At 43.2% G+C, this 24,667-nt stretch overlaps 1 protein-coding gene across 4 annotated transcripts in view; it reads left to right on the forward strand.

Moving 5' to 3' along the window:
• The window catches only part of SEMA5A (semaphorin 5A), a 655,298-nt gene that overhangs the window by 563,393 nt on the left and 67,238 nt on the right, over positions 1-24,667 (forward strand). For all 4 annotated transcript variants that reach the window (XM_073332372.1, XM_073332370.1, XM_073332373.1 and 1 more), the window contains exon 16: positions 21,076-21,301. In XM_073332372.1, coding sequence (XP_073188473.1) covers positions 21,076-21,301 — 226 coding nt within the window. The remainder of the gene's footprint in view (positions 1-21,075; positions 21,302-24,667) is intronic.

Genomic DNA, 24,667 nt, shown 5'->3' on the forward strand with positions numbered 1-24,667 from the left:
TCCGCAAGATCAATGCAGTATCAAAGTTCGATGCCTACCTGTTGCCTTAGGTGGATGAACTGCTTGACCAGCTGGGAAAGGTGGAATACATCACCACTTTAGACTTAACAAAGGGCTATTGGCAGATCCCCCTCACACTTGAGTCCAGGGGGAAAAAATGCTTTCTCCACCTGCTTTGGGCTTTTCCAGTTCCAGACCATGCCCTTCGGTTTGCATGGGACCCTGGCCCCATTTCAGCTGCTGATGAACCAGATTCTCCATCCCCATAGCAGATATGCAGCCGTGTACCTAGATAAAGTGGTGATTTATAGTCATCACGGCAACACCATATGAAACATGTGACCGTGGTCTTGCATTCCCTCAAGGAGGCTAACCTGATGATGAACCCCACCAAATGTCACCTTGGGAATGAGACCATGTACCTCGGGTACACATTGGGAAAGGGCATAATCTGACCCTTGATTATGGCCCTCCAGCTGTGCCCCACGTATCCTCAAAGAAGCATGTACACCAATTCCTAGGACTAGCCGGATATTACTGCTGCTTTATCCCAGGGTTCTCCTCCATTGCATCCCCCCTTTCCGATCTCCTCAAAAACGAGGGTCCTAAAAGGATCCGGGGGACCACAGAGAAGGCGTTTAAAATCTGAAGGCCCGGCTCCCTCAGGAACCTGTCTTGTACAGCCCAGACTTCACCAAGGAGTTTTTGTTACAAACAGACACTTCAGACGTGGGCCTAGGAGCAGTTCTATCACAGGTAGTAGGGGGCAGTGAACACCCCATCCTGTATATTAGCAGGGAGCTGTTCCCGCGAGAGAAGACCTATTCTGTAATCGAGAAAGAAGCCCTGGTGGTAAAATGGACCATGGATTCACTCTGTTATTATCTTCTAGTGAGGAGGGCTTTAAACTAGTTTCACCGGGGGAAGGAGACCAAAGCCCTGAGGTAAGTGGGGAAGTGGAAGGAAGGAAGGAGGAAGCACGAACAGGAGCGTGTGAGAGGGCAGGGTTTCTGCCTCATACTGAGAAAGAGGGATGATCAGCGAGTTACCTCAAGTGCCTATACACAAATGCAAGAAGCCTGGAAAACAAGCAGGGAGAACTGGAAGTCCTGGCACAGTCAAGGAATTATGATGTGATTGGAACAACAGAGACTTGGTGGGGTAACTCACATGACTGGAGTACTGTCATGAATGGATATAAACTGTTCAGGAAGGACAGGCCGGGCAGAAAAGGTGGGGGAGTTGCACTGTATGTAAGGGAGCAGTATGACTGATCAGAGCTCAAGTATGGAACTGCATAAAAACCTGAGAATCTCTGGATTACGTTTAGAAGCATGAGCAACAAGGGTGATGTCATGGTGGGAGTCTGCTACAGACCGCCGGACCAGGGGGATGAGGTGGATGAGGCTTTTTTCCGACAACTCACGGAAGTTACTAGATCACAGGCCCTGGGTCTCATGGGAGATTCAATCACCCTGATATCTGCTGGGAGAACAATACAGTGGTGCACAGACAATCCAGGAAGTTTTGGGAAAGTGTAGGGGACAATTTCCTGGTGCAAGTGCTGGAGGACCCAACTAGGGGCAGAGCTCTCCTTGACCTGCCGCTCATAATCAGGGAAGAATTAGTAGGGGAAGCAAAAATGGATGGGAACCTGGGAGGCAGTGACCATGAGATGGTCGAGTTCAGGATCCTGACACAGGGAAGAAAGGAGAGCAGCAGAATACGGTCCCTGGACTTCAGAAAAGCAGACTTTGACTACCTCAGGGAACTGATGGGCAGGATCTCCTGGGAGAATAACATGAGGGGGAAAGGAGTCCAGGAGAGCTGGATGTATTTTAAAGAATCCTTGTTGAGGTTACAGGGACAAACCATCCCTGTGTGTAGAAAGAATAGTAAATATCGCAGGTGACCAGCTTGGCTTAACAGTGAAATCCTTGCTGATCTTAAACACAGAAAAGCAGCTTAGAAGAAGTGTAAGATTGGACAGATGACCAGGGAAGAGTATAAAAATATCTCTCGGCATGCAGGAGTGAAATCAGGAAGGCCAAATCACACCTGGAGGTGCAGCTAGCAAGAGATGTTAAGAGAAACAAGAAGGGTTTCTTCAGGTACGTTAGCAACAAGAAGAAGGTCAAGGAAAGTGTGGGCCCCTTACTGAATGAGGGAGGCAACCTAGTGACAGAGGATGTGGAAAAAGCTAATGTACTCAATGCTTTTTTTGCCTCTGTCTTCACGAACAAGGTCAGTTCCCAGACTACTGCACTGGGCAGCACAGCATGGGGAGGAGGTGACCAGCCCTCTGTGGAGAAAGAAGTGGTTCAGGACTATTTAGAAAAGCTGGACGAGCACAAGTCCCTGGGGCCGATGTGTTGCATCCGAGAGTGCTAAAGGAGTTGGCTGATGTGATTGCAGAGCCATTGACCATTATCTGTGAAAACTCATGGCGATCAGGGGAAGTCCCGGATGACTGGAAAAAGGCTAATGTAGTGGCCATCTTTAAAAAAGGGAAGAAGGAGGATCCTGGGAACTACAGGCCAGTCAGCCTCACCTCAGTCCCTGGAAAAATCATGGAGCAGGTCCTCAAGGAATCAATTCTGAAGCACTTAGAGGAGAGGAAAGTGATCAGGAACAGTCAGCATGGATTCACCAAGGGCAAGTCATGCCTGACTAATCTAATTGCCTTCTATGACGAGATAACTGGCTCTGTGCATGAGGGGAAAGCAGTGGACTTGTTGTTCCTTGACTTTAGCAAAGCTTTTGACACGGTCTCTCACAGTATTCTTGCCAGCAAGTTAAAGAAGTATGGGCTGGATGAATGGACTATAAGGTGGATAGAAAGTTGGCTAGATTGTCGGGCTCAACGGGTAGTGATCAATGGCTCCAAGTCTAGTTGGCAGTCGGTATCAAGTGAGTGCCCCAAGGGTCGGTCTTAGGGCCGGTTTTGTTCAATATCTTCATAAATGATCTGGAGGATGGTGTGGATTGCACCCTCAGCAAGTTTGCAGATGACACTAAACTGGGAGGAGAAGTAGATACGCTGGAGGGTAGGGATAGGATACAGAGGGCCCTAGACAAATTAGAGGATTGGGCCAAAAGAAATCTGATGAGATTCAACAAGGACCAGTGCAGAGTCCTGCACTTAGGACAGAAGAATCCCATGCACCGCTACAGACTAGGGACCGAATGGCTAGGCAGCAGTTCTGGAGAAAAGGACCTAGGGGTTACAATGGACGAGAAGTTGGATATGAGTCAGCAGTGTGCCCTTGTTGCCAAGAAGGCCAATGGCATTTTGGGATGTATATGTAGGGGCATTGCCAGCAGATCGAGGGACATGATCGTTCCCCTCTATTCGACATTGGTGAGGCCTCATCTGGAGTACTGTGTCCAGTTTTGGGCCCCACACTACAAGAAGGATGTGGAAAAATTGGAAAGCATCCAGCGGAGGGCAACAAAAATGATTAGGGGTCTGGAACACATGACTTATGAGGAGAGGCTGAAGAAAGTGGGATTGTTTAGTCTGCGGAAGAGAAGAATGAGGGGGGATTTGATAGCTGCTTTCAACTACCTGAAAGGGGGTTCCAAAGAGGATGGATCTAGACAGTTCTCGGTGGTAGGGGATGACAGAACAAGGAGTAATGGCCTCAAGTTGCAGTGGAGGAGGTTTAGGAAAAACTTTTTCACTACGAGGGTGGTGAAACACTGGAATGGGGTATCGAGGAAGGTGGTAGAATCTCCTACCTTAGAGGTTTTTACGGTCAGGCTTGACAAAGCTCTGGCTGGGATGATTTAATTGGGGATTGGTCCTGCTTTGAGCAGGGGGTTAGACTAGATGACCTCCTGAGGTCCCTTCCAACCCTGATATTCTATGATTCTATCATTAGCCTGCAGGGGGACAGTGCAGCCTGTGCAGATTGAGACGGGAGTGCAGGTGTTGCTTGAGTCCAGTGGAGTCAGGAAACTGACCCCTGGCAGGCACAGACAAGGCCTCCTAATGCTATGGACAGGTGGTAGTGAGGTGCCTCACAATCCTGTGTACCCCTGGGAAGCATTGCAAACCTACAACTGTAAGTGTAACCCACACACCTTCTGGGTGTGGTGTTCTGTACCATCTAGTGGCACCGGGACCACTTAGAGAGAGACAGAGTGTTAATGAGTCTGCTCTACAGCGTTCGCTAAGAGCCATATGGCTTTTAGCTCATGCAGTAGAGGCTCATGTATTTAGCTCCAGAGGTCCCAGGTTTGATCCTGATGACCGGGGTCTGTCAGCGTTACATAAGCATTCTTGGGACATCTTGTAGTGAATACCTACTGGATGTGCAAATAGTATGCAGATGCCAGAGAAGGCAAAAATCATATCCATTTATTTGAAAGAACCTTCATTCTAACTAATTATGTATGTTGACCCACTGGTGGCAAATTCTATTAATACATGGAGTGAGGAAGAAAAACTTTTATTATTAAGAATGTAATTGATATATTAATAATTTATAGGCCAGCAAATCTTAACTTCTGAAAGCCCCAGTATTGTTTACCTTTTTCCCACAGGTACCCAGACCAAAAAGGCTTTGAGGTTTTTTCAGACAATCCCCACTGTCTATGTAGCAATATGCTGGCAAACATGACATGACCAAAAAGGTCAGACACATAACATCTTCAATCTTGCAATAACAGTCTTTGTGTATTTAGGTCCTAGAGATGAGCTACATTCCATGAACATTAGATGACCTCTATTTAAGGAGAAATAGGAGGAGAGAGAGAGACAGCTCTTTTGTTCAATTTTTGTTTCTGGAAAAGTGAGATTAAAAGGTTATTCTTTTATTAGGTAGGCAGTGACTAAGAAACAGAGTGAAGAAATACACTGGATTTCAAATGGTCTATAATCTTATTTTTTTTCATTTCAAATTGTCAAGACTGTCTCTATTTTCATGGTCATTCTATGGTAGCAGCCCTGCCAACTGCTAGTATGGAACTTCTCTATGTGATATCCTGTCCCTTTAAATGTTTGAGCACTCCCCTCTCCCCAGTGCAAAGCCTCATTTTCATGTTGGTTCTAGTTTGGCTGCCAGAACAGACAGCTATAATTCTATCAGCTCCCTCATAAGAATATAAGAACATAAGAACGGCCAGACTGTGTCAGACCAAAGGTTCATCTAGCCCAGTATCCTGTCTTCCAGTAGTGGCCAATGCCAGGTGCCCCAGAGAGAATGAACAGAACAGGTAATCATCAAGTGATCCATCCCCTGTCACCCATTCCCAGCTCATGGCAAACAGAGGCTAGGGACACCGTCCCTGCCCATCCTGACTAATAGCCATTGATGGACCTATCCTCCATGAATTCATCTTGTTCTTTTTTAAACCCTGTTATAGTCGTAGCCTTCACAACATCCTCTGGCAACGAGTTCCACAGGTTGATTGTGCGTTGTTTGAAGAAATACTTCCTTTTGTTTGTTTTAAACCTGCTGCCTATTAATTTCCTTTGGTAACCCCTAATTTTTGTGTTATGAGGAGTAAATTACACTTCCTTCTTTACTTTCTCCACACCAGCCATCATTTTATAGACCTCTATTATATCCCCCCTTAGTCATCTCTTTTCCAAGTTCAAAAGTCCCAATCTTATTAATCTCTCCTCATATGGAAGCTGTTCCATACCCCTAATCATTTTTGTTGTCCTTTTCTGAACCTTTTCCAATTCCAATATATCTTTTTTGAGATGGAGCGACCACATCTGCACGCAGTATTCAAGATGTGGGCATACCATGGATTTATATAGAGACAATATGATATTTTCTGTCTTACAATATATCCCTTTCTTAATGATTTCCAACATTCTGTTTGCTTTTTTGACTGCCGCTGCACATTGAATGGATTTTCTCAGAGAACTTTCCACAATGACACCAAGCTCTCTTTCTTGAGTGGTAACAGCTAATTTAGATCCCATCATTTTATATGTATAGTTGGGATTATGTTTTCCAACATGCATTACTTTGCATTTATCAACATTGAATTTCATCTGCCATTTTGTTGCCCAGTCAGGCAGTTTTGTGACATCTCTTTGTAGCTCTTTGCAGTCTGATTTGGACTTAACTATCTTGAGTAGTTTTGTATCATGTGCAAATTTTGCCACCTCACTGTCTACCCCTTCTTCCAGATCATTTATGAATATGTTGAATAGTACTGGTCCCAGTACAGACCCCTGGGGGACACCACTATTTACCTCGCTCCATTCTGAAAACTGATCATTTATTCTTAACCGTTGTTTCCTATCTTTTAACTAGTTTCCAATCTATGAGAGGACCTTCCCTCTTATCCCATGACAGCCTACTTTGTTTAAGAGCCTTTGGTGAGGGAGCTTGTCAAAGGCTTTCTGAAAATCTAAATACACTATATCCAGTGGATCCCCCTTGTCCACATGCTTGTTGACCCTCTCAAAGAATTCTAGTAGATTTGTAAGGCACAATTTCCCTTTACAAAAAACATGTTGACTCTTCCCCCAACAAATTATGTTCATCTATGTGTCTGACAAGTCTGTTCTTTACTATTGTTTCAACCAATTTGCCTGGTTCTGAAGTCAGACTTACTGGCTTGTAATTGCCGGGATCGCCTCTGGAGCCCTTTTTAAAAGTTGGCATCACATTAGCTATCCTCTAGTCATTTGTTACAGATGCTGATTTAAATGATAGGATACAAACCACAGTTAGTAGTTCTGCAATTTCACATTTGAGTTCCTTCAAACTCTTGGTTGAATACTATCTGGTCTTGGTGACTTATTGCTGTTTAATTTATCTATTTGTTCAAAAACCTCCTCTAATGACACCTCAATCTGAGACAGTGCCTCAGATTTGTCAGCTAAAAAGCACGGTTCAGGTTTGGGAATCTCCCTCACATCCTCAGCCATGAAGACCAATTCAAATCATTCATTTAGTTTCTCTGCAATGGCCTTATTGTCCTTGAATGCTCCTTTGGGATCTCAATTGTCCAGTGGCCCCACTGGCTCTTAGCATGCTTCCTGTTTCTGATGTACTTAAAAAAAAATTGCTATTACTTTTTGACTCTTTGGCTAGCTGTTCTTCAAATTCTTTTTTGGCCTTCCTAATTATATTTTTACACTTCACTTGCCAGAGTTTATGCTCCTTTCTATTTTTCTCACTAGGATTTAACTTCCACTTTTTAAAGGATGTCTTTTTGCTTCTCGTTGCTTCTTTTATTTTGTTGTTTAGGCTCAGTGGACATTTTTTTGGTTCTATTACTATGTTTCTTAGTTTGGGGTATACATTTACATTGAGCCTCTATTATGGTGTCTTTAAAAAGTTTCCATGCAGCTTGTAGGGATTTCACTTTTAGCACTAAGAAAAGGAGTACTTGTGGCACCTTAGAGACTAACCAATTTATTTGAGCATGAGCTTTCGTGAGCTACAGCTCACTTCATCGGATGCATACTGTGGAAACTGCAGAAGACATTATATACACAGAGACCATGAAACAATACCTCCTCCCACCCACTCTCCTGCTGGTAATAGCTTATCTAAAGTGATCATCAAGTTGGGCCATTTCCAGCACAAATCCAGGTTTTCTCACCCTCCCCCCCCACACACACACACAAACTCACTCTCCTGCTGGTATTTGTGCTGGAAATGGCCCACTTTGATTTTCATACACATTGTGAGGAGAGTGGTCACTTTGGATAAGCTATTACCAGCAGGAGAGTGAGTTTGTGTGTGTGGTTTTTGGAGGGGAGAGCGGGGGTGAGAAAACCTGGATTTGTGCTGGAAATGGCCTACCTTGATTATCATACACATTGTAAAGAGAGTGGTCACTCTGGATGGGCTATTACCAGCAGGAGAGTGAGTTTGTGTATGGGGGGGCGGAGGGTGAGAAAACCTGGATTTGTGCTGGAAATGGCCCAACTTGATGATCACTTTATATAAGCTATTACCAGCAGGAGAGTGGGGTGGGAGGAGGTATTGTTTCATGGTCTCTGTGTATATAATGTCTTCTGCAGTTTCCACAGTATGCATCTGATGAAGTGAACTGTAGCTCACGAAAGCTCATGCTCAAATAAATTGGTTAGTCTCTAAGGTGCCACAAGTACTCCTTTTCTTTTTGCGAATACAGACTAACACGGCTGTTACTCTGAAACTTTTAGCACTGTACCTTTTAATTTCTGTTTAACTAACTTCCTCATTTTTGTGTAGTTCCCCTTTATAAAATAAAATGCTACCGTGCTGGGCTGCTGTGGTGTTTTCCCCCACCACAGGGATGTTTAATTTAATTATGTTATGGTTACTATTACCAAGCAGTCCAGCTATATTCACTTATTGGACCAGAACCTGTGCTTCACTTAGGACTAAATTAAGAATTGCCTCTCCTATTGTGGGTTCTAGGATTAGCTACTCCAAGAACCAGACATTTAAGGTGTAAAGAAATTTTGTCTCTGCATCCCATACTGAGGTGAAATGTACCCAGTCAATATGGGGATAGTTGAAATTCCCCATTATTATTATTGAGGTTTTTTATTTGTATAGCCTCTCTAATCTCCCTGAGCATTTCAGTTACTATCACTATCCTGGTCATAATGACAGGTTTGAGAGTAGCAGCCGTGTTAGTCTGTATCTGTAAAAAGAAAAGGAGTACTTGTGGCACCTTAGAGACTAACAAATTTATTAGAGCATAAGCTTTCGTGAGCTACAGCTCACTTCATTGGATGCATACAGTGGAAAATATAGTGGGGAGATTTTATATACACAGAGAACATGAAACATTGGATGTTACCATACAGACTGTAACAAGAGTGACCAGGAAAGGTGAGCTATTACCAGCAGGAGAGCAGGGGATGGGAACGTTTGTAAGAACTACAATACCCACCTGCTGAAGTGAAGAAACAGATTGACAGAGCCAGAAGAGTACCCAGAAGTTACCTACTACAGGACAGGCCCAACAAAGAAAATAACAGAACTCCACTAGCCATCACATTCAACCCCCAACTAAAACCTCTCCAACACATCATCAAGGATCTACAACCTATCCTGAAGGATGACCCATCACTCTCACAGATCTTGGGAGACAGGCCAGTCCTTGCTTACAGACAGCCCCCCAACCTGAAGCAAATACTCACCAGCAACCACACACCACACAACAAAAACACTAACCCAGGAACCTATCCTTGCAACAAAGCCCGTTGCCAACTGTGTCCACATATCTATTTAGGGGACTCCATCATAGGGCCTAATCACATCAGCCACACTATCAGAGGCTCGTTCACCTGCACATCTACCAGTGTGATATATGCCATCATGTGCCAGCAATGCCCCTCTGCCATGTACATTGGCCAAACTGGACAGTCTCTACATAAAAGAATAAATGGACACAAATCAGACGTCAAGAATTGTAACATTCAACAACCAGTCGGAGAACAATTCAGTCTCTTTGGTCACTCGATTACAGACTTAAAAGCTTATGCTCAAATAAATTGGTTAGTCTCTAAGGTGCCACAAGTACTCCTTTTCTTTTTGCAAATACAGACTAACACGGCTGTTACTCTGAAACCAGACTTAAAAGTGGCCATTCTTCAACAAAAAAACTTCAGAAACACACTCCAATGAGAGACTGCTGAATTGGAATTAATTTGCAAACTGGATACAATTAACTTAAGCTTGAATAGAGACTGGGAGTGGATGTGTCATTACACAAAGTAAAACTATTTCCCCTTGTTTATTTCCCCTCCTACTGTTCTTGTAAAGTGCTGGAATGGCCCACCTTGATTATCACTGCAAAAGTTCCCACCCCCCACTCTCCTGCTGGTAATAGCTCACCTTTCCTGGTCACTCTTGTTACAGTCTGTATGGTAACACCCACTGTTTCATGTTCTCTGTGTATATAAAATCTCCCCACTATATTTTCCACTGTATGCATCCGATGAAGTGAGCTGTATGCTCTAATAAATTTGTTAGTCTCTAAGGTGCCACAAGTACTCCTTTTCTTTTTATCCTGGTCAGGTGATCGGCAGTATTTCCCTGCTACTATAGTCTTATTATTCGAGCATGGAATTACTATCCAGTTAGATTCTATGGTACAGTTTGGTTCATCTAAGATTTTTACTTCATTTGATTCTGTTTTCTTTCACATATAATGCCCTGGAATTACTGTGTCTCATTGATTATCCTCATTCCACCAAGTTTCTGTGATGCCTATTATATCAATATCCTCATTTAATACAAGACACTCTATTTCAGCCGTCTTATTATTTAGATTTCTATCATTTGTATATAAGCAGTTTAAGAACGTGTCACCTTTTAGCTATCTCCCATTTCATGATGTAATTGAATGGTACTCTTTTTTTCATTTGACTGTTTTTTGTTAGATCCTACCCATATTTTATCATCTTCCATCCTCTCCTCCTTACTGAACATAGAGAATCTCCATTTATAGATCCTCCCCAAAGGGCTGTCTCTGCTCCTTCACATCTGGTTTTCCCCCAGCCCTTAGTTTAAAAACTGCTCTACGACCTTTTTAATTTTAAGTGCCAGCAATCTGGTTCCATTTAATTTAGGTGGAGCCCATCCTTTCTGTATAGGCTCCCCCTTTCCCAAAAGTTTCCCCAGCTCCTTATAAATCTAAACCCCTCCTCCCTACACCATCGTCTTATCCACACATTGGGACCCTGCAGTTCTGCCTGTCTAACTGGCCCTGCTTGTGGAACTGGAATCATTTCTAAGAATGCTACAGTGACATCCTGGCACCCCAGTATTCACCACTGTCATGTACTTAGGATATATTTTGTACAAAGTGCACCTTGTGAGGTATCATTCTAAAAGTCTTGGTCTTCTAGACATTAATATCTCATTAGTTTGCATGTTCTATTGTTGTATGTGAAGTTATGAAGTTTGGCTACGTATGTGTTACTGAAAGATGTGAGGTTGAAAATACCAACAAGCAGCCTTTCAGGTACAACAGTGAAAAGGACAAACAATGTTAATGGCTTATTGAAGGAATGCACACAAGCACAAGGATTACCACAGGAAGTGTGTTCAACAGAAACCTCTCAGAGATAGCACCATACAATGGGAACTGTTTGACCCAGGTCACAGCAAAAGAGCTTTCTAGCAAGTGGGAAGAAGATATAAAACAGGGATAATGCCATTACGATGAGACCTCACTCTCCCTACAAAAACACACTTGAGGAATACGGACTGAACTGTGGGAAGTGATGGTCCCAGGCTAGAGGGATTTCTAGCCTGTGTATGAAAACCTGGAAAACCCAAGCTGCAGAGCCAAGGCAGCTTGTGCTTTAAGAATCTGCCAGCCTGTTTATCATTCAGGGTGAGAATTTCCTAATTTATATCCTGCTTATCTAGCGTGTTAAGCTCCATTTCCGATTTTGTTTATTTACTAGGTAATCTGCTTTGATCTGTTTATCACTTATAATCATGTAAAATCTAGCCTTTTGTAATTAATAAACTTATTTTATATTTTTATCTAAACCAGTGAGCTTTAACAGGAGTGCTTGGGGAAAATATCTTCTTGGTTACCACAAATATGCATTGTTCTCTTCATGTTGAGGGGAGGCGGACCGGGTATTAAACCCATATACTGGACAGATTTGACCATGGCAGGATGGTACTGCTCTGGGGTCCCAGGCTGGGAAACTGGTGGTCAGAGAGCCTGCGTGTAACTGCAGTTGAGTGTTTCCCTTCCTGTATGAATACTGGTGACAGTGCAAGGTGGAAGGCTTTGCAGCTTGCCACAGTAGTACAGTGTGAGAGGGAGTCCAGGCTGATGGGTCAGAGTGTTGAGTAGTACCCCAGTTCCAGGTGACACCCCAGGGTGAACCCATCACAGTGACGTAGAAGGCAGGATTATATGCACAGTTTGTTGCTCTGAGACACTGGTAGTGATTTTAAGTGAGTTTTAAGTGTGGTTGCTAGAAATCAGTCAAAGTGGTTACCAGTTTGTTATTTTCTGTTTGCTTGTTTCGGGCAAGGGAAGTAGGGATAGAAAAGCAGGAAAATGAGTGAAAATGAAACTAGCAATAAGCTGGAGCTTGGCAGCTTTTAAGCAGAAGAGAGGGAGAAGGAACACGAGACAGGTGGAATTAAAACAATTACAAATAAAAGAATTGGAAGCAGAAAATGCCAGACAAGAAGGTGCACACCAAAGGGCCCTAGAACTGCAAGACAAAGAGATGGACGCCCAGAAGCTAGCCATGTAGGAGAGGGATTTCTAGCCTGCGAGAGGAATACCTGGCATTTTTAAACAGCAAGCAAGGGCAGTTGGCCCTTAAGAATCTCTGCAACTGGCTTAAATCATCATTTAGGGTAAGAAGTTGCTGCTCATAGCCAACCTCTTTAGTATATTAAGCTTAGATTACATTTTTGTTTATTTGCTAGGTAATCTGCTTTGATTGCTATCTCTTATAATCACTTAAAATCTATCTTTTGTAGTTAGTACATTTGTTTTTGCTTTATCACAAGCCAGTGTGTGGGAGCTATAACTTGGGGAAGAAAGCTGTGTATATTCCTCTCCGTATTGAGGGAGGGGTGCATTTCCGTTTACACTGTACAGTTCCCTGTGCAGTGCAAGATGGTATAATTTTGGGTTTACACTCCGCCTAAGTGGCTGGGAAGTTCTTCAGCTGAAGCTTTCCCATGCAGAGCTGATCACAGCATCTGTATGTTTCTGCAGCTGGGTGTGTCCCTATCTGTATGTGTGCTGGTGAAGGTGCAGACCAGAGCCTGGGAGAGGGCTTGGCAGGCTGGTCAGAGCAGTACAGTGTAAAGGGAGCCCAGGCTGGTGGGTCAGGCAGGCTCAGTGGTACCCCAGTTCCAGGTGGCACCCTGGGGGAATCCCTCACAGCTACCATGAAGGTCCTAGACTTCAATATCATATCTTGCAGCCTACATTTGGCCTCCAGGACCTCGCTCCTATCCTTCCCTATGTCATTGGCACATACATATACCATGACCACCGGCTCCTCCCCAGCACTACACAGAACTCTATCTAGATGTCTCGAGAAATCCATAACCTTCGCACCAGGCAGGCAACTCACCATGCAGTTTTCCTGGTCATCGAAAACGCAGCTATCTGTTTCTAATGATCAAACCACCCATTATTAATACCTGTCTCTTCCTAATAACTGGAGTTCCCTCCCCTAGAGAGGTATCCGCAGTGCAAGAGGATACCACAACATCATCTGAAAGGAGGATCCCAACTATGGGATCGTTTTCCTTAGCTCCAGCTGGAGGTTCTCCTTCCCTGAAACTTTCATCCTCCTCAATACCACATATACTGTCAGACCGAAGTGGGGGTCATTCTACTCGGTCCAGGAAAGTCTCATCTATGTACCTGTCTGTCTCCCTTAGCTCCTCCAGTTCAGCCACTCTGGTCTCCAAAGCCTGTACACGGTCTCTGGGGCCCAGAAGCTCCTTGCACCGAATGCACACATATGCCCCCTGCCCATAGGGCCGATAATCATACATTCTGCATTGAGTGCAATAAACTGGGTAGCCCCCACTCTGGACTTCTGTGTTGCTGGACTTCTGCGTGCATTCTATTTTTACTCCTGCAGCTTGTTCCTTTGTTGTTGTTGTTTTGGTTTTTATCAGGTGTTTTTGGTCTTAAATTTAAAAAATGTTAAGTGTATCTAGCCCCCCACTCGCCCTCTAAACTCTCTCCCAGAACTCCTGTTAGTTACTCCTGGTCACTATTTCCTCTGGTCACGTAGGAGCAGGCTTTTTAAAACCACAGTCTTGCTGAGTATCCCCACCCCCTGGTTAAGGGTTGATGGGTACTAAAGGTCTTACAGATCAAAGCCTTTTTAAGAAGCTCTCAGCCTTGCTTAGCAGGCTGCTAGGCTCAGCACACGATCCCCCAAACAAACAGACCACAGTGTATATTTCAGTCAAGCAGTAAGCACACCACAAACACAGGATAGCTGTGAAATTTGCAGTGCAAAAGACTCTTTGTTTCAGGGTCTGTGCACAGTGGGTCCCAGGTGTTCATTCAGATCAAGTTTTTGAAGCTGTATTATAGTGTGCAAAATATGAAGAAAATGGCAATAGACTAAGTTAGCTTTATATAATGATATTTTGCTGGTTTCCTGGTATACAGTACTTGTGATTTGTTTTTAGCTGTAGGAATATATAGTATTGTAATCAATTTTTCTTTTAAAAGAAGTTGAGAAGAGTTTCTGCTTGTCTAAAATTGTGTTCATATAGAGCAATTTAGATTTTTTTTTAAATATAAAAAGCACATTCATTTTAAGTTCAATTGAACATGTTTCTGAATGCATCCAAGACTTTTGGTTCTTGAAGAAAAAGGCTATTTCAGCCTACTCAAGAACTTTGGATTTGACAGACAAACAAAGGTAAAAAATTGCATATAATGGCATCATAATACCCAACAGAAGAAGAGCTTCAATTTATAGTGCGTTTATCTTGACAAGTGCAGGAAACATATGAGGCTGATGCTGGGGTAAAACACAGAAGATGTCTGACAGGCTCTGTGGCTGCTGAATTTTCTATCCCTATCTTTTCTCAGGGTATGTTTACGCTGCAATTAAAAACCTGTGGCCAGCCTGTGGCAGCTGTCTCTGGCTTGTAGGGCTCAGGCTAAGGGGCTGTTTAATTGCTGTGTAGATGCTTGGGCTGGAGCCCAGGCTCTAGGACCCTGTAGGAGCCCGAACACAAACATTTACACCGCAATTAAACAGCCCCTTAGTTAAAACCCATGAGCTCGAGCCAGCTGGCACTGGCCAGCCATGGGTTTTTAATTGTAGTGTAGACATACCCTCAGGCAGCTTACTGGTCCATTCCGTTTGCATCTGCTTAATGATTTTTTCTGCTGGATTCTTTACTTCTTTCCACGTGTGTCAAAGTTCCTTCCCCAGTCTGAACTCTAGGGTACAGATGTGGGGACCTGCATGAAAAAACCCCTAAGCTTATTTTTACCAGCTTAGGTTAAAACTTCCCCAAGGTACAAACTATTTTACCTTTTGCCCTTGGACTCATACTGCTGCCACCACTGAGCGTCTAACAAATATATAACAGGGAAAGAGCCCGCTTGGAAACATCTTTCCCCCCAAAATCCTCCCAAACCCTACACCCCCTTTCCTGGGGAAGGCTTGATAAAAATCCTCACCAATTTGCATAGGTGAACACAGACCCAAACCCTTGGATCTTAAGAACAATGAAAAAGCAATCAGGTTCTTAAAAGAAGAATGTTAATAGAAGAAAAAGTAAAAGAATCACCTCTGTAAAATCAGGATGGTAAATACCTTACAGGGTAATCAGATTCAAAACATAGAGAATCCCTTAAGTTACAAAATCTTAAGTTAGAAAACCTTAAGTTACAAAAAGACACAAAAACAGGAATCTACATTCCATTCAGCACAGCTTATTTTCTCAGCCATTTAAAGAAATCAGAATCTAACGCATCTCTAGCTAGATTACTTACTAAGTTCTAAGACTCCATTCCTTTTTTGTTCCTGGCAAAAGCATCATACAGACGAGAAAAACTTTTGTTTCTCCCCCCCCCCTCCAGCTTTGAAAGTATCTTGTCTCCTCATCGGTCATTTTGGTCAGGTGCCAGTGAGGTTATCCTAGCTTCTTAACCCTTTACATGTGAAAGGGTTTTTCCTCTGGCCAGGAGGGATTTTAAAGGTGTTTACCCTTCCCTTTATATTTATGACAACATGAAACAAATATTATGGGCCAGAACCCAGTGGAACTTTACTCGTTTATACCAGATGAGACTCTGGTCCTTTATATGAGAAGGTTTCAGCTACCACATCAAAACTACAGCTATTGAATTTTGTAAAATGATATAATTAGTGCACAATGAAACAAACAACAAGAGTAACTTGAAACACAGAAGTATTTGGAATCGATATACAATTCTACAGTTCCGAGAGAATATTTTAGTAATAATCTCCCCGCCGATGCAGTACATTAAGAGTAAATCCTAAAAGACAATCCGTGTCATGAGTGAATTTTAATGGGTTATTAATGCTGACTTGGCTGTCTTGTGTATGTTGAGAGATTACCTCCGTAGATCACAAAGAAAAAGAACAGAAAAGAGAACAAAAGAAGTGCACGCAACAAGGAGATACTGTATGCATAAAAGAAACAATAAAGAAATTGAAAACAGAAAAAAGATAAATAGGAAACAGAATATTCTATAGAAAACTGGTTTTATTACTTGTAACTGTAGCAGCTAACAAATAGAGTTGTGTGTTTTTTTAAAATATGCTACAGTGTACTTTTAATCATCTTTAGTCTTGAATCTATAGTTGAATCAGAAAATAATGGGATGTATTCAGTCTGCTATATATTCTATCATTTATTCTGTGCACCGTCTCTTTCAGAGGCAATATTCCGTCAAACTTATTTCCATGTTGGCAGCTGCCTGTGGCAGCTGGCTCTGGTTTGTAGGGCTCAGGCTAAGGGGCTGTTTAATTGCTGTGTAGATGCTTGGGCTGGAGCCCAGGCTCTCGGGTCCTGTAGGGGCCCGAATACAAACATTTACACCGCAATTAAACAGACCCTTAGTTCAAACCCCATGAGTTCAAATTCCATCTGCAATTTAAAGTAGAATATCTTTTGCACATAATGTTGTTGCTATCCATTTTTGCTGATGGATACTTACCTTTGGTATATTACTGAAATCACACAACGCAAAAACTGTGGGCAATCTTGGCATTACAATAATAGATGCATATCCTGTTCTATTAAATAATATTATTTCATTATGTTTTTATGTATAGATAGGACCAAAATATATTTCCAATATCACATTTAATATTTAATTTTATTACAGATGCAACAACTATCACTATTTTTAATTCACATTGTTTTACTTTAGGTGTCAGTCAATGTAAAGAGTGAAAAACTTGTATTCTCTGAATTTTTAGCCTCCTTCGCAGACACACGGGCAGGGTCCTTGTGATTCTGCAACCCAAGAATTTGCCATGCAATTTGCTGCAGAACTGCGCTTCAAAATCTATGGCCGTGTCCATACTACAGGGATTATAGCATCATAACAACAGTGCTGTAGCTATGATGGCATAACCCCATAGCATAGACGCAGCCTACAGAAATAGAAGGGATTTTTCTGTTGGAACACGACCTACCCAAGCGATGGTAGCTAGGTGGATTGAAGGATTTTTGGAGCTGTGTCTACACCAGGGGTTAAACCAGCATAGCTACAGTGCTCAGCGGTGTAGATTTTTCATACCCCTGAGCACGATACCTACGTCAAACTAAATTTTAAATCTAGATGAGGCCTAACCTTCCGTTTAAACAAAAAATGGTGGTCCTGTCGCACCACTGCATTACTTCAGTTTTAACACTGGTTTAACTCCACAGATTTCAGTGAAGTAAAGCTGGGGTAACACAGTGGTGAATCAGGACATATGTTTTTAGCCTTCTGGATTGCAAAGAAAGCCTTGAAAATGTGTCTGCACTACATAGCTTATGTTGGCATAGCTAGTGCTAATAGTGCCTCTAAGGTAGACGGAGCCTTTATCAACAGAAGGCATTTTTGTGTTGGTGTAGATACACCACCTTTCTGAACAACATTATCTACATCAGTAGAAGTACTCTTGGGTCAACACAGCTAAGTCTACTCTGGGGTTTTTGCCGGTGTAGCCATGTTGGTCAGGGTTATGTTTTGTTCACATGCCTGATCAATGTAGCTATGCTGATATAACTTATAAAGCCTGGTCTATACTAAAAAGTTAGGTCAACTCTGCTACATCACTCAGTGTGTGAAAAATCCACACCCTTGAGCAATGCGGTTACATTGACCTAACCCCTGGTGTAGACAGCTGTAGGTCAACAGAAGAATTCTTCGAAAGACCTAGCTATTGCCTGTTGGGGAGGCTGATTATCTGTGCCAACAGAGGAGAACGCATCTCGTCGACATAGGTAATGTCTACAGTACTGATGTACTATAGTTGTGCAGCTGCAGCTGTGTCTCTGTAGCGTTTCAAGTGTAGACAAGCCCTAAGTGTAGACCACACCTGAGGGTACACTGTTGCAATCGAGTTTTTCTGAATATGCAGACAGCCTGAAACAATAGTTCTAAAAGGTGTGAATTGCCCCACTCATCTCAGTAGGTTGTGAATAATGTTGACATTTACAATGTTACCTTGTCTCATACCTGTCCCATACCTGGCTGCCAAAACCTGCCATTTCACCCTGACATCTTCTGTCATGCAGTTGGGCAATATCAATACAAAAATCTGCAGTATATTGAAGACTGAAAGTGTGAGTGAGGACAGTGTAAAATAAACTTTTTGTTATCAAAGTAAATAACAAAGAGGTCTCTATGCTGCTTGTAATATTCATTTTTGTATTTAATTCAGCAAAACAATTATATTTTTTAGTTTATAGGAAACTGCTACAGAAACCAGAGTTGTTGCCACAGAATTAAATTCCACCTTGCCATAGAGCACTGGGGCCTAGCATGTGGGATCTGATTCTCCACTGCATTGTAATATGTGTAGTCATTTACAGCCATGCAAAGTGGGTGTAAAATTCTACTTACTATTCTGATTTAGCATTGGTGTAATGACTACACACGTACAAAACAGTGGAGAAAAAGGCCCATCCTGTATGTCCATACAGCCTTTCTGGAAACCCATCCAGGTTTTTACTTCAGTGGGGTTGGATATGTGAAACAGAGAGTAGAATTCAACCCATTGTATTTAAGGTCTCTTTCTATTTCAGTGACGCTCAAACTGGGAGATAGACTCACTCTAGTACAGCACCATAGGACCTGGATACTAAACATGAACTACAATATATTTTTGAAGGAAAGAGAACTGAAAATGATGACTGAAAAGACATAGGCCAATTATGCAGCAGTGGACATCTAAATTTATTGTACTTCCTCCTCTGACATTTTGATAAATGATATTTACACTCAACATAAATAAGCAAATTAAATACTGTATCTCAGAGCTGAGAGAAAGTCATCAAATTATCATTTTTGAAACAGCCAGTTATGGATATGACTCTCTGAGATAAAGTCTGCTCTCAGTTACACTCATGTAACACTACTGAAGTCTTTAGGGTTGTATGTGTGAGTCCCTTGTCCCATATACATAGATAAATCCATATGGAGTAGTAAGTTGTTTTTCTGCATACTGGCAAATGTGATTAAGGGAATTAATAGTTTGTTTGTATGTTTTATTTACAGTTTATTCAAATGCTTTATAATCTGAAAATGTATAAATATCTTAACTACTGTTTAATTATAGACCTAGCTAATACCCTTAAAGTTGAGCTTTATTACCTAAGCTCCAGAGCAGTGTACAATCTGGGGCAAGAAAGATTTTCTTCTGCCTATCTAGCCTGAAGTGTCACCTACCTGACTGGCCCCATATAGGTGAGCTTACACAAAACATCAGGGGCACAGGAAGAGGACCTCCCTCATAAACTTTAGCCCAGTGGTTAGGGTACCCACCTGGGAAGTTAGAAACCCCCAGTTCAAGTCTCCCCTCCACCTGAGGGGGAGAAAGGATCTGAACTGTGTCTGCTGCCCCTAAGGTGAGTGCCCTAACCACTTGGGCTATGAGATATTCTGGTGTTGGGCTGCTTCAGTCTATCTACTGTTAAAGCTGTTCCACTGTGACTAAATAATGCAAGAATTATTGAGAGAGAGAATGACTATGTCGCCTGATGGTTAGAGCACTCAGCTGGGAGACCCAAGATCCAGTTCTCCTGCTCCATTTATTTTATGCATTATCCACAGTGGAACAGCTTTAACAGGAGAGACCAAGGGTATGTCTATATTACAGGTGCTATAGCAGCACAGTTGCAATGCTGCAGCTATGCCACTGTAGTTTAGACACTTGCTACAGCAGCAGAAGAGGTTTTTCTGTCACTATAGTAAATGCATCCCCACTAGAGGTGATAGTTATGTTGAGGGAAGAATTCTTCCATCGACCAAGGGGTGTCTACACTGAGGCTTAAGTCAGCTTAACTACACTCAGGGGTGTGAAAACACCACATCTTTCTAATTTCTCTTGGGGTGCTGGACCCACACTCCGCCCCAGGCCCTGCCCCCACTCCACTCCTTCCCCCAAGGCCTCACCCCACCCTGCCTCTTCCTGCCCCTTCTCCATCCCTGCCCCTGTTCTTCCCACCCCATTCTGCCCCCTTCCCCAAGCTCATCCCACCTTTGCTCCATCCCCCTCCCCCAGGGCCTCCTGCAGGCTACTGAACAGCTGATCTGTGGTGGGCGGGTGGCACTGGGAGGGAGGGGGAGGAGCTGATTGTGAGGCCACTACACCCATAATTTTTTCTCATGGGTTCTCCAGCTCCAGAGCACCCACGGAGTCAGCGCCTATGGTGAAATAGCTAAGTTGACCTAACTTTTAGGTGTAGGACAGGCCTGATGGAGCCCCATGTTAAAATATCCCATAACCAAGTGGTAGGGGACTCACCTGAAAGGTGGTAGATCCCAGCTCCAATCCCTTTTCCCAATCATGTGGAGAAGGGACTTGAACTGTGGGCATCTTTTACATCCCAGGTGAGTGCCCTAACCACTGGACTGAAAGTTATCTGGAGCTCCTCCTCTCCCTATCCACCCTCCCCCCACAAAGAGAGAAATTTCCAAGCAGAGGGTGATGTCTTCCTGAAGCCCACACTTACCTCCAAGAGAGGGATGGGTCTTTGGATACACTCCTTGGCTTGGCACCTCCTATTGGCTAGCTTAGGTGAGGACTTGCCTAATGTGCTGGCTTTTGTAAACCCCATTGAAAGGTGCCTGTCTCTCCCTATTCGTTGTATACAGAGTCAAGGTGCTGAACTCAAGCTTTGTGAATCCCGGTAATTTTTCTAGGTAACACAAGTTAGGCATGGCAACACTCAGGTCACCACTCCTAAATTCCTTTGTGATTCTAGCCCATTCTATATATATTCCTCCAAGTAGAAAAAACCTTTGGGTTATTAGAATTCAAAATCCACTGGCGGGGATAAAGATTGGAGGAGAAGGAGATGGGATCAAAATTCTTGTCAGGTTGTTTATTCTGTACCATACTGTAAATATAAACAATTGATCATTTACTTCCAGGAGTATCAACCTTGTAACACCAATCCCTGTCCAGAGCTGAAAAAGACCACCCCCTGGACTCCTTGGACTCCGGTCAATATCTCAGACAACGGTGGCCACTATGAACAACGATTCCGATACACTTGCAAGGCACGCTTGCCTGATCCAAATTTGCTAGAGGTGGGAAGACAAAGGATTGAAATGCGTTACTGTTCCAGTGATGGTACCAGCGGTTGCTCAACAGATGGTAAGCAGAGATAGTACAAGTGAATAATAGCACCTAGCAGACAATGGTATAACACAATCAAGTGGCTGGAAGTTGAATTCAGACTGGAATTAAGGTGTATGTTTTTAACAGTGAGATTAATCAGGAATTGGAACAATTTACCAAGTGTTGTGGTGAATTTTCCATCATTGTTAATTTTTCAATCAAGATTACACAGGATTGTTTATAGATATGCTTTAGTTCAAACAGGAATTAATTCAGAGTAATCCTATGGGTTGTGTTTTATAGGAGGTCAGACAAGATGATCACACTAGTCATTTCTGGTCTTGGAATCTATGAACCCGCTAGAGAGACGGCTGTAGTTCCATTTTCATGACAGAGTGAAGCTTTTTATCTTGCTGGTGTTTTTCATAATGTTACAGAGTTTAAGGCCAGAAGGGACCACTGGATCATCTAATCTGACCTCCTGTATATCAGAGGTCACCAGCACTACCCAGTATCTACACACTAAACCCAACAACTGAAATTAGACCAAAGTATTACAGCCCACTGGAGGCTAGACTATTATGTGCCACAGGCAGAGAATAGTAGGACCAAGATGTCCCCGCCCCGTGCCTGGAACCCCCACAAAGGCAGGAATATGTTTAAGTGAGATATACCCAGATATTCATGGCAAGTGACCCATACTCATATGCTGCTGAAGAAGTTCAATGCCCCCTTTCCCCTCCACCTCTCCCCCGGTCACTGTGAATCTTACCTGGGGGGAAATTCCTTGCTAACCCCACATAGGACAATAAGATAGACCCTGATTACCTGGGCAAAAACCAGACAGCCAAACACTTGTGAGAGAGAATGCTCAGTGTCACCTCAGAGTTCCAGCCCACCCCACCCAATGTCCCATCTCCAGCTGTGACCATACTGATGCTTCAGAGGAAGGAGATTAAAAAAAAAAAGCCCAGAATACATTTTGCGGGTGATCCCTTCCTGACACCTGTAGGTAGTTGGCCAAAGCCCTGAAGCATGAGGTTTTAGGAACATAGGACATAAACCAGAAGAGGGCCCCATGGCGGTTGAGCCCTTCATTTAGCCTCACAAACAACACCATCATACAGTCTCACTCATAAATTTGTCCAGCTCATTTCAGAAATGTTAACGAAAAGAAGGTAATTGATCACAACAGGTAAATTAGTTTCTGTTTTTTCAGGACTGGACTTAATCTCTTAGGGTAACCCAGTATTTTTGCCCTCTGGCTCTAGGACTTGTTGGTGTTTGTCAGATGTTCTTTCTAATAATTAACCCATCACAGTGATAGCCATGAAACTGTAGAATAATTTTTGAGATTGCTCTGTCATCTCTTTCCTTCTGCTGTCTTTTTTTGGGAGAGATTCTGACAAATTCTGCTTTTATTTTATAAATATTTGGCTAGACTATAACACTGGTGATGAATGAGAGTAACAAGAAGGGTTTCTTCAGGTATGTTGGCAACAAGAAGAAAGCCAAGGAAAGTGTGGGCCCCTTACTGAATGAGGGAGGCAACCTAGTGACAGAGGATGTGGAAAAAGCTAATGTACTCAATGCTTTTTTTGCCTCTGTTTTCACTAACAAGGTCAGCTCCCAGACTGCTGCACTGGGCATCACAAAATGGGGAAGAGATGGCCAGCCCTCTGTGGAGATAGAGGTGGTTAGGGACTATTTAGAAAAGCTGGACGTGCACAAGTCCATGGGGCCGGACGAGTTGCATCCGAGAGTGCTGAAAGAATTGGCGACTGTGATTGCAGAGCCATTGGCCATTATCTTTGAAAACTCGTGGCGAACCGGGGAAGTCCCGGATGACTGGAAAAAGGCTAATGTAGTGCCAATCTTTAAAAAAGGGAAGAAGGAGGATCCTGGGAACTACAGGCCAGTCAGCCTCACCTCAGTCCCTGGAAAAATCATGGAGCAGGTCCTCAAAGAATCAATCCTGAAGCACTTGCATGAGAGGAAAGTGATCAGGAACAGCCAGCATGGATTCACCAAGGGAAGGTCATGCCTGACTAATCTAATCACCTTTTATAATGAGATTACTGGTTCTGTGGATGAAGGGAAAGCAGTGGATGTATTGTTTCTTGACTTTAGCAAAGCTTTTGACACAGTCTCCCACAGTATTCTTGTCAGCAAGTTAAGGAAGTATGGGCTGGATGAATGCACTATAAGGTGGGTAGAAAGCTGACTAGATTGTCGGGCTCAACGGGTAGTGATCAATGGCTCCATGTCTAGTTGGCAGCCGGTATCAAGTGGAGTGCCCCAAGGGTTGGTCCTGGGGCCGGTTTTGTTCAATATCTTCATAAATGATCTGGAGGATGGTGTGGATTGCACTCTCAGCAAATTTGCGGATGATACTAAACTGGGAGGAGTGGTAGATACGCTGGAGGGGAGGGATAGGATACAGAAGGACCTAGACAAATTGGAGGATTGGGCCAAAAGAAATCTGATGAGGTTCAATAAGGATAAGTGCAGGGTCCTGCACTTAGGATGGAAGAATCCAATGCACCGCTACAGACTAGGGACCGAATGGCTAGGCAGCAGTTCTGCGGAAAAGGACCTAAGGGTGACAGTGGACGAGAAGCTGGATATGAGTCAGCAGTGTGCCCTTGTTGCCAAGAAGGCCAATGGCATTTTGGGATGTATAAGTAGGGGCATAGCGAGCAGATCGAGGGATGTGATCGTTCCCCTCTATTCGACATTGGTGAGGCCTCATCTGGAGTACTGTGTCCAGTTTTAGGCCCCACACTACAAGAAGGATGTGGATAAATTGGAGAGAGTCCAGCGAAGGGCAACAAAAATGATTAGGGGTCTAGAACACATGACTTATGAGGAGAGGCTGAGGGAGCTGGGATTGTTTAGCCTGCAGAAGAGAAGAATGAGGGGGGATTTGATAGCTGCTTTCAACTACCTGAAAGGGGGTTCCAAAGAGGATGGCTCTAGACTGTTCTCAATGGTAGCAGATGACAGAACGAGGAGTAATGGTCTCAAGTTGCAGTGGGGGAGGTTTAGATTGGATATTAGGAAAAACTTTTTCACTAAGAGGGTGGTGAAACACTGGAATGTGTTACCTAGGGAGGTGGTAGAATCTCCTTCCTTAGAGGTTTTTAAGGTCAGGCTTGACAAAGCCCTGGCTGGGATGATTTAACTGGGAATTGGTCCTGCTTCGAGCAGGGGGTTGGACTAGATGACCTTCTGGGGTCCCTTCCAACCCTGATATTCTATGATTCTATGATTCTATGAATGGAGCTTTTTACTGAATAATTAAAGAGCAATAGTTGTCTGCATGATTATGACAATTAACTAAATAGATAATTTATGAAGTGGATAACTTCTGTTATTATTGTTTTATAGCATTGAGCTATT

This window comes from Lepidochelys kempii, chromosome 2 (assembly GCF_965140265.1).
Source record: "Lepidochelys kempii isolate rLepKem1 chromosome 2, rLepKem1.hap2, whole genome shotgun sequence".
NCBI lineage: Eukaryota > Metazoa > Chordata > Testudines > Cheloniidae > Lepidochelys > Lepidochelys kempii.